Below are 11,358 nucleotides of genomic sequence, written 5' to 3'. Positions count from 1 at the left end.
TAATGAAAAATTATTTCCGGGAAACGCAAAATTGGAATTCCCACGCCTGTTCTCTCGCCAGCACAAAAAGGCCGGGGAAGCGCCAGAAAAGAATAGCGCCACTGTCGGCCCGGACACTCGTCGTCGGAGTCTCCAACCCGCTGCCCGCGCCACGCTCCGTGCTCTTCATCCTCGTGTCCCGGTCGTTCGCAAGCAGCAGCAGCCCGCCGTTGCCGCGGGCGGACCGTACGAGCACTGTGTGGCCCCCCTGGCGGCGGGGCGATGCAGACGCAGCGGGCTCGGGCTTCCTTTTATGTTGGCGAGCCGGTCGTCGCCGGCCGCGTAAGACACGAGGCCGCGCAGGCCGAACCTCAGCGAGCTGGAGTGTTTCCGCAGGCACGCCTCACGCTCGAGCGGCGGCAGGGCAACTTCGGACGCCAGCAGCGAGTGGGGCGCGGCCGGTTGCCTGTCGACGGCGACAAGCGGCGAGCGGCGGCGGGCCACGAGAAGGTTGTCGGACCTCTACGGTCGGCCAGTCGCTGTCGCTCGACGGTTAACGAAACACGTCGACGATCACCGATTTCGCCAGCAGCGCCTCGCTGTCGAGCCTCGGCCCGGACGCTGCGCCCGTCGGGCTGCCACCGGACCGCGGGGACCAACTGTGCCATGCGACGATGGACAGGAGTGGCCTTGAGGATGGAGCTGATCGTGTCGCAGCGGCGGTCGGTCGGCTGGGTCGGCTTGACTACGAGTTCTCCGCCCCCCGACCAACCCCCCTCCAGCCCCCACACAGGCCGGAAATGTTTCTACTTGGAAAGCATCCGACGCATGTGAGTTCGGCTCCTTCGCACCGTTCTAATTCCGCTGATTCATGAACTTTTAGTTCTTACCCCAAAAGCCTTCTAACATTCACATTTTCAGAAATCCCACTAGTCTAAACTACTGTTGTTAAGTTAAGTCTATTGTTAAGTCAAGTCGCTTGTTAAGTTAAATCCTGTTTAGGGTAAGTCCATCACAAAGATTTATTCCGAAAAAATTTCATAAACATTCATCACAAAGATTTATTCCGAAAAAATTTCACAAATATCCACCACAAAGATTTATTCTGAAAAAAATTCATAAACATCCAACACAAAGATATATTCTGAAAAAATTTCATAAACATCCATCACAAAGATTTATTCGAGAACATATCCACGCAGACGCATATGTATTTATAATGATAATTTTGTCACAAAATTAGATACTCCTCACACTACGCGTGTTTCCAAATGAATTATTATTACTCACCACGACTCTACTAGGTGGCGTCTGTAATGAGCCTTGCATAGATAGGTAATTAGACGAAGTGGTGCCCCTCCTAGAATCAAATGGACTGTCACTAGAGGATTCTGAGTGAGGTCGTGGTGGCGTTTGGTAAATATCCTCACGGGTGCTATGTAAAATTAAAATGAAAAAAAATTAAACGAAAATGAAATTCATGCTTTCTACTCATGTCCTTATCAATATCAATGTAATATTCTGAGATTCCACAAGACTTGTGATATAGTCGTGCAGCTTGAGAACCAGTCAGATTTCGATAGGAGATAATGCCTTTACACTGTTCACACCAGTAGCAATGTGCCAACTTGAATGCAGCCAACTTCAAGAATTAATCAGATTTTGGCAGAGAAGCTAGCGACCACCTTAAAATACACCCAGCTACAAGGCGCAGGTGCATAGATACAGCAGGCAAGTATGTAAGCATGTAGACACCGGCACACCCAAAGACACCGACATGTACACGTGTAGAGTCAGTGGAACGCAGACACGTAGGCAGATCACACATAGCGGGTTAAACCAACGATTTTACCTTAGAAAACCCAACTGCGCACTGTCCCCTGATCTCTGCGATGATTGGGAGAGAGAGCTGGCTGTGGAACAGCTCCTAGGATGCACCTGGCCGGTCAATTCATCAACAGAGTCGGCCTTTACTGAAACGCACAGGTGACAGATTATACCCAGTACACACACACACACACACATATCCACGCACGCATGCAACAGCACCACATTGGAGCAAATGGCTGCTAAAGGTTGTGAAATGCTGAAAAAGCAAAGGCTATTAATTAATTATATATTTAATTATTATATAGAATATACTGTATAGGCACTGGAGACAGATTCAAAATCTGACAGAAATGTCAGGATAGAATGACCAGTGACGTTTCGCACTCTAACCTCGAATGTATTCTAATATCTCCTTCGACTTTGGCCCTGTCTGTCCCTGTAGCAGGCCACTGGCAGTCTGGCCCGTTTTGTCGGAGATGCTGAGATCTATATCTATAAAAAAACAAGCAGTGCTTACATTAATGTGTTACCATGAGTCTAGTATATATATCCTTTCATTGATATTCTCTAAATATACCCCATTTCCAGCACTCTGCTAGCAACCTCTGTTGCAGCCACCCATGATAACAATTACTCGTGCTATTTGCTCCATTATCTTATTATTTCTTTTTTTTTCATGTTTGCGTTTTGCATTCAACTTACGCCTCATTCAGATTTAATGAGTCCAATTATCGCTCATAATTGAAATTACATAATGAGTCTATGTTTTCTTGCTCCTTTATCTCGCACTGCTGCTTTCTTTTCTCTTGCTTCATTTCACTCCTATTTTATCTCTCTCTCTCTCTCTCTGTCTCTCTCCCTCTCTCTCTCTCTCTCTCTCTCTGTCTCTCGCCCTTTCTTTCTCATCTCTCTCTCCCTCTCTTTCTCATCTCTCTCTTCCTGCCTCCCCCTCTCGCTCACACACTTTCCTCAAATGTTTTCTAAACTAAGCAATGTGTATAAAATGTCTTCACTCCAAATCTCACACACTTTCCTCAAATGTTTTCTAAACTAAGCAATGTGTATAAAATGTTTTCACTCTAACTAATTGCCTTCGCTTGGCAGAGTCAAGTGAAGCGCGAAGCATGTGCATATTGCTCGCTTCTGCCCAAACTCAAAAGCAATACACATTTGCGCATCTGCAAATTGCAATCGGCGATTTATGAAAGCGTAAATGCGGAATTGCTTTAGATGTCTGCCGGCTAGATTGACGTGCGCTGCCATAGCAACGTAAGGTGCACATCGGGTGCCCCCTAGCTCCCCCCCCCCACCGTTCTCATTTGTCTAACGAGATGCACGTTTCTCTGGACGCTTACGGATTACTGGTAGCTTAAAAAAGTATTCGTTTTTTTTGCGTGCAAGGGACGTGATGGTGCTCGTTAGAGCCGATTAGTTAGAGGTGTGTATAATATATAGGAGCAGGTGATGCTTTCGGATAATCCGAAGAGATTCCGACGAAAGTGCCTGTAGAGAAAATGACGTGCTTCCCTGCAGTGATCACCTCACTGCTGGTAAACACCCAGTGTGGTTTCCCTGGGTGTGAGTTACCCTTACAAGCAACACCTTTAAGTCTCGTGAGAAGACTACTGAAGAGTAAAATCCCCCACCAAAACAGAAGATGCTTTACTCGCTTCCCCTCCAAGCACAAACCTTCAGTGCTGTAGCTATGGTTACCGTTATCCTCTAGCTGCAGTAAGAACAACGTAACACACGCGGTTGTTTACGCTGATGCAATCCTTTGGTGTTGCCAATTTCCATTCTACAAGTATTCTAGAATGTGATTCCGCACAAGATTTTCTTTCACAGGCTTCATTTCTTGGTATAAATATGAGAGCCATGAGTAATGGCTGTTGAGGTACTGCTTCGTTCACCAGATAAACAGTACAAGTCTGTCAAAATTAGTCGTTCATGCGTGTTTGTTCCACAGCAAAGGAATTATGTATATAATGTAAGTGTAATTTTTGTTTCCTTTCACAGTTAATGCAAATGCTTTGATATATGAGCTGAAAATGTTACGTTAAATGATGGCTTGGATATTTTGTTTCGTGCTTACATATTTACCAACAACTACCACAACTTCTTAGTGAGTATAAATCGAGTAAAAAAAAATCCACGAAAAATAAATTAACTAATAAATATCGAGTTTTGGATTACAAATTGGATTATTGAATTTTAGACGACATGCGTGCGACTACTCACCTTGATCCAGCAACAACTTCACCACGTCTACCTTGCCGTACAGTGCTGCTTCATGTAACGCGCTACCCGTCTCCGTCTGCAACACACACGCACGCGCGTAAGACATGCGTCAACATCATCTGCACGACCAGCGCAAATTTACGGAATTGGACAGCTCGCAATATGCGCACGATCGACCTAGATTCTTTGTTACCGCATCAGCACAGCATGGGGAAATGATCGGAAGCGACAATGCACGGGATTCAATTATGAATACGCACACGTGAATTGTGCATTCAAACGATAATTATATACGAATTGTATTAATCATGTGCTCACAATTCAAGTGCATTTGAATGGGTGCCATGTGAAAATGACACCTAACAATAGAAATCCTATTGTCTGCCAGTAGATGGCACTGCTGTTCCTGGTCCCTGCCCAGCTACATTCATGCCCTAGGAGAACACAGCATCAATCTACAGAACGCTGCACTGCAAGACACACAGCGTAGATGACATATCACTGCTATGTTTACACACTGAAAAAAAAGGCAAACGCAGGTAAATGAGAACCCGCGATCGATGACGGCCATGTTACGACTGGAAACCCGAGATCGTAGGATGGAATGCACGCCGTGATCAAACGAAATGCGGAAACGACGTCAGGGGAGTGCAGACATCGTCACGAACGGGAGAGACGTCGGTAAAGCCTAGCGCAGACCTGCGACTTTTTCATGCAACTCGACAGCGATTCTAGAATCGCAGTCGAAATTGCTATGAAATCGCTACGTCTGCGGGAACGTGCAACTGCAACCCGTAACGATTCTGGTCGCTTGCAACGAGTTGCAAGACATCAAACTTTCGCTCGTCGCTCCAAATCGCTCCCACATTTCTCTAGAATTGCTTCAAAATCGCATGTGTGCGCACACGCAATTGCTTGCGGTTGCAGATTGCAGCGACAAGCAACCAAAAATCGCATGTCTGCGCTAGGCTTAATACGACGGTGCCTCGGACGTCAGCACTACGACGGCGCGACACGCCCGCCGGGCCGCTCTCACCAGGGTAAAAAATACACGGGAGCGACGAGCGATTAGCTCTTCAAACCTCCGAAATCGCTCCAGTGAACCTCAAAATAGCTCCCGCAAAATCTTTGACAAGAGCTATTTTTTCCACACACTTTAAAAAAAGAACCACCCGTGAAAAAAAAAAAATTTGCTTTAAAAAAACTCACCTGCGTGTTGACGCCGTAGCCGGCGTCCAGCAGACACTGGACGACGCTGCGATGACCGTTGCGCGAGGCGAGGTGCAGCGGCGAGTGCTTGAGGCTGATGATGGTCAGCAGCTCGGGATGCTTGCGCACGAGCAGCTGGACGGTGTCGAGGCGGCCGTACTGCGCGGCGAGGTCGAGACACGTCTCGTCTCGGCTGTTACTCAGCGTCGGGTCACCGTCGTGCTGCGGGGGTCAAGACAAGGTCGCGGTTACGAGCGCGCGGCTTCACACACCTCCCCGTATTTTTTTATTAATTTCCGGTTGTTAATTAAGCGCTAATTCATAAACCGAACCGGGGTGAGATCGCGGTTTTTTGTTTTCTCGGCGCGAAGGTCGCGTCGGTGATTTAGCGTCGACCCGAATTCCGGTGTCGGTTTTAAGATTTAATGTGATCCGAACTCTCGCGAACGCTCGCGGCGAGTCTCGAATGGAGTGCACTGACATTTATGGCGTAGCTGCAAGGTGTCGTGTTTTATGCATGCATGCAACCCCGCGAAGCACCGACTTACTGCTGGCAGCGTCTACACGCAGCGCAGACTGACCCAAATCATGCGTGGTAATGGCTAACAGTTGATTTAGATGCACGGGCACATGAACTGCTGACTAATGTACCCATGAGTACTCACAAAGGAAATTTACTACTTCTCCCTGATCAAATAACGGCTAATTAGTACGGTGCATGACAACCCATCTCGTGTCTTGTGCTTCTATGCGACCACTTTTATTACGGCTTCATTTATCCTGATGGCAGACAGACACGTGTTAGGACTCGTGTGAAAGTACTTCCGACAATTTTCATCCGCATTATAGCTTCTTCTTCTGTTCAATTTTGTGGAAATGGCAATTTAAATTGGCTTTTTAGAGAGCAAGGAAGTTGGAGAGGAAACGGAGTTTACGACCACGCGTATTCATTCCATATAGAACAACCATGCTGTACAATCTCATCCCGTACCACAGACACGGCCCACGCCTCTCAGCTCGCAGCACATTCACTACACAAGACCACGAAAACCGTGCAATCATCACGTTTTCGTCATAAATGAATGTCGCACCTCGCGAAGGCCAGAAGCTAGGTAGCAGGCCAGTAGCCGTGTAAGTTTCGCTATTCCCGAGTGCCTGCACGATGAGCAGCCAAACCACAGCCGCTCAGGGAGGCTTGTGACGAGCACACGCCGCAGGTTTTGCCACAGATGTGAAATCGGGATTCTGTGTGGGATTGGTGTGTGTGGGGTGTACTGCCGGTGTGTGGATTCTGTGTGGGATTGGTGTGTGGGGTGTACTGCCGGGATGTGGATTCTGTATGGGATTAGTGTGTGGGGTGTACTGCCGGTGTGTGGATTCTGTGTGGGATTGGTGTGTGTGGGGTGTACTGCAGGGGTGTGGATTCTGTATGGGATTGGTGTGTGGGGTACTGCCGGTGTGTGGATTCTGTGAGGGATTGGTGTGTCGTACTGCCGGGATGTGGATTCTGTATGGGATTGGTGTGTGGGGTGTACTGCCAGTGTGTAAATTCTGTGTGGGATTGGTGTGTGTGGGGTGTACTGCCGGTGTGTGGATTCTGTGTGGGATTGGTGTGTGGGGTGTACTGCCGGTGTGTGGATTCTGTGTGGGATTGGTGTGTGGGGTGTACTGCCGGTGTGTGGATTCTGTGAGAGATTGGTGTGTGTGGTATTAATGATGATATAGCTATAGGCCGTTGAGGGTACACGCTCGGGATGACAGTACCGCATAACTTAATTTGATGCAGGTATGCCTCCCAGGCCAACGCGGTTTTACGGGTTTAGTTCTGTTATGTATCGCCCCGCCAGCTGGATTCACCCTATTCGTATTCTTATGATTGCCCCCTGGTAACAAAGTGCACTCCTGTCATCGTTGACGCCCTAAAATATATTTTAGATATCTTAAACGCCTCTAGAACCCCCCCCTACGCACCCCCCAAAACTTGATGAAAAAATAAGTGCTCTTCTAAGATAGAACACTCGGATCTCATTGGTGACTCGTTGAGTAGTTTAACACAAAAGATGCACCTCCAGTCCACCGAACCAGTGTACTAGCATTTACACGGTTCATTCCTGTTTACTAAATTCCGCACGTTTCACCTCATCCGAATTGCGCAACTGCCTTTAATCGCAGGGTTCCCGCAAGTGATGTACGTTAATGAGCGTTTGTCGAATCTTTATTAGATCTACTGCAGGCAAACTTCTGTTGTACACCCCGCTCACGTACGTCCTATTATTCTCTATAAATTACGCAAATATACGGTCCTGCTTCAGGAGAATGCATGTAATGGAGTGTTATGATCGAGAAGCCTCCCTTCTATACCCATGCATAGTTAAATTCTTCATATTATTCGCAGATTGTACGCGATCTTCGTGCATCTTACTATACCATTCTGGCGGAATGTTGTATGTATTTACTTGATGTATGTATTAATGTACTGTATGTATGTATGCTATAGTGATGGTTAAGATGAAAGGCTCCGTCAGTTTTGGCATCCGTGAAATAGCGCGCAAATACAGCGAGGAAGAGATTGATGAGTAATACGGGGCCGTGGTTTCGTGAAGAATCGTTTATACTCCGGGGGGGGTGTTGAAAACCGTTTGTTCGTCCTTAAAATGAAGACACAGATGAAACGACATAAAAAAGGTAAAGATTTGCTCTAGAAAATAGGGGGTGCTCGTTTGTGTTTTCGTTCGTGTTCAACAGGACCGGGTATCTGCAGAGGCAATTATAAAGTCAAACAGTTGATGATAAGTGCTTCTGTAATCATCAAGCCAGTAGTGGTCCTACATAGCATTACAGATGAAAACATTTTGTTTGTGGTTGTGGGTGCGCTGCGTGCGTGCGTGCGTCGCTGTCTGTGATTTCACATGTGTACTTGCCAAACAAAATGTTTAATGTGGTTACGCTGTAAGCATGATTGTACATTGAGCATCTCAACTCAATGAAGAAAACAGAACCATGTGGCCAACATGTCCCACTGAAACTGCTCCATATGAACACCTAGCACATTAACACTACTTTACTGGTTAACCAGGTGCATTGGCTTCACAGTCACTGAAGCCCGCGCGTAGCGGCGGGTTTTCAGCTGAGGCTGTTTCATTTGAATAATCATGAAAGCTTTTTGCATAGTGAATTCTGTCTGCTGTTGACTGCGGTATAGGTAATTTTAACGCCCTACTCTTCCCCTCTGAATCAAATCATTGGTTCTACGGGCCCAGGATGGTAACAAATCTTTCCTACCTCGAGCATCGTGGGGCAACTCGCTCAGGCCGTCAGTGTCCTGGTTATCGATATACCCGAGTGTGTGCGTACGGTGCATGCCGCGTGCGTGGCGTGCGGTGCGAAGAAGCGAATTGGCTCCAGCTTGACAGAGTAATGCGCATTAGCCAGCATATCGATGGGAAATTGGCACGGTAGTGTTATTGGCCGAAGCATGGTTGCTAGCGTTACGATTGATTCGGTGACGAGGCGCTTTCAGCACGCAAGGAAAAACTACAACGTAGCGCATCGTAGTTTAGTTGAATGGTTTTTAGTGCACGATGCGTTGTGCCAACATGTGACGTGGCGATGTGCCGTGCCGTGTGGCGTGCGCGTGTGTGTTGCGTGCATGGGTGAATTGTGCGTGCGTGTGCGTGCATGGGATGAATGTGCCGTGCGTATCGCGTGCGCGTGGCTGTGACGCGTGCAAATGGTAATGTGCGTGCGTTGTGTGCGTTTGCGGTGTTTCGTGTGTGCGTCATGTGTAAGCGTGCATATATACTAGCTGCTTGTTCCATTCGCAGCAGTGCGATGCATGCGCGAGTGCGTTTGTGTGCTGCGACACATGCCGTCTTGCGCGTGCGCTGCTTGGGAGCGCAAAATGTATTTATTAAGCAAATGTAAAGCGCCCCTGAGCTACATAATGACTGCAGCAACAAGTAATCACTTGGCCAAAGTGATGGACTAGTACGTGTCCTGCGGCTAATTGCAAGCAGTACGAAATAATTGGCAAGTTAAGCAAAGGGATGAGAGTTTGATGAATTTGAGGATGATAAATTGATGTTGCCAACGCAAAATTCGAGAAAGGGGGGGGGGGGGGTGGGGGGGGGGGCGCGGGGCGGGGGGGGGGGGGGGGGGGGGGGGGGGGGGTGCCGTGATTAGTTCTCCTCTGTCAGATTTCAGCTAGTGGTCTCTAATGTGGACATTTCCGCTAGAATTTACTCGAATTGGCAGCATTTCTTGTCATTTCCCACGGGGGGGGGTGCCTGTCAAAAACTAACATTCAAGCTGAAAGTTAGTGTGATTAGTCCCGGGAGCTTGAAGCCATGACACTGAAGCCTGCCTCGCGATCGTCCGACCGGATAGCACGCCGTTTAATTAGCTGTCTCATCTTAATTAGCGTCATCTTATTGTTGTCTCAATCTTTAATTGGGTTGTCTCATCGTTGTTGTTGCAGAATAAGACGGTGAGACGTCGCTGCATTCTGCAGCTCCAGTACGGTCACACGAGTCGTCGCCGAGTTACCTGGAGGTAGGATGCGACGCGGAGTCAGCTCTCGCAGCATCCAGGCGCGAAATCACGAGAAATCCGTAACAGGCTCCCACGATATATCTACACAGCGCGGCAGTACACCCCACAGGCACCGGTCAGTACACCCCACACGCAAATCCCTCACAGAATCCAACACACCGGCAGTAAAGCCCCACACACACAATCACACAGAATCCACACACGCGGCAGTAACAAAACCCCACACACCAATCACACACGAGAAATCCACACACCGAGTACGAGCCAGCACACACCAATCCGCACACAGAAATCGCACGGAACACCGAGTACCGAGCCCCACAACCAATCCCTCACAGAATCCACACACCGGCAGTACAACCCGCACACACACAATCCCACACGGAATCCACACCCGGCAGTACAACGCAACACAACACACCAATCCCACACACGAATCCACACACAGGTACAGCAAGTACAGCCACACCATACAATGTCTCCACAGAATCCACACACCGGCAGTACACCCCACACCCAATCCGACACAGAATCCACACACCGGCAGTACAGCCCGCACAACACAAATCCAACACAGAATGCCACACACCCGCAGTAATCGCACACACCATTCCCACACAGAACCCACAACACGACAGCAGTACACCAACACACACACAATCTCTCACAAGATCCACACACACGCAGTACACCCACACACCAATCCACACAGAACGCCACACACCAGCAAGTACACCCCACAACACCAATCCCACAAACAGAACCCACACACCAGCAGTACACCCGACAGCAGAACCCACAGCACCGCAAGTAACACACCCACACGAGGCACCAATGCCCACACGAACCACACACCAGCATACACCCCCACACAAGAACCCAACACATTCACGGCAGTACACCTCACACACCAGATCCCACACAGAATCCAACACCGGCAGTACAACGTCACACACCAACCCCTCACAGACCACCAACGCGCAGTACACCCACACACCATCCACAGCAGAATCCACACACGGCGCCGGGCAGTACACCACACACACAATCCTCACAGAATCACACACGCCCGGCGGCAGTACACGCCCCCACACCAAATCCCACCACAGAATTCCACACACCGGCAAGTACACCGCACCACCAATCCCCCACAGAGATCCACAACAACCGGCAGTACACCCACACACACCAAATCCCCTCACAGAATCCCACAGCACGCGCGGCATACCCCCACACACCAATACCACACAGAACCACACACCGGCAGTACACCCAACAAACCAATCCCACACAGAATCCACACACCGGCAGTACAACCCACACCAATCACAGCAGAATCCAACACACCGTCGTACACCGCCACACACCGCAATCCCTCACAGAACACACCCCGCAGTTAACACGGCCACACACCCAATCCCTCACAGAACCCACACACCAGCAGTACCACACACCATTTCCCACACAGAACCCACACACCGGCAGTACCACACACCAATTCCTCACAGAATCCACACACCGGCAGTCACCCCACACACCAATCCCACACAG

At 48.9% G+C, this 11,358-nt stretch overlaps 1 protein-coding gene across 1 annotated transcript in view; it reads right to left on the bottom strand.

Annotated features, from left to right (window-relative positions):
- LOC106809819 (ankyrin repeat and sterile alpha motif domain-containing protein 1B-like) overlaps window positions 1-11,358 on the bottom strand; it is a 67,142-nt gene that overhangs the window by 144 nt on the left and 55,640 nt on the right. Inside the window, exons 5-10 of the mRNA XM_014813029.1 lie at window positions 5,257-5,478; window positions 4,048-4,123; window positions 2,200-2,301; window positions 1,832-1,952; window positions 1,270-1,414; window positions 230-501 (exon numbers count right to left, since the gene is read on the bottom strand). Of these exons, the coding sequence (XP_014668515.1) occupies window positions 230-501; window positions 1,270-1,414; window positions 1,832-1,952; window positions 2,200-2,301; window positions 4,048-4,123; window positions 5,257-5,478 (938 nt within the window). The remainder of the gene's footprint in view (window positions 1-229; window positions 502-1,269; window positions 1,415-1,831; window positions 1,953-2,199; window positions 2,302-4,047; window positions 4,124-5,256; window positions 5,479-11,358) is intronic.

This window comes from Priapulus caudatus, unplaced genomic scaffold, assembly GCF_000485595.1.
Source record: "Priapulus caudatus unplaced genomic scaffold, Priapulus_caudatus-5.0.1 Scaffold387, whole genome shotgun sequence".
NCBI classification, from domain to species: Eukaryota; Metazoa; Priapulida; class Priapulimorpha; order Priapulimorphida; family Priapulidae; genus Priapulus; species Priapulus caudatus.
The sequence above is the reverse complement of the archived record's forward strand: the minus strand, read 5'-3'. Positions and strand labels throughout refer to the sequence as shown.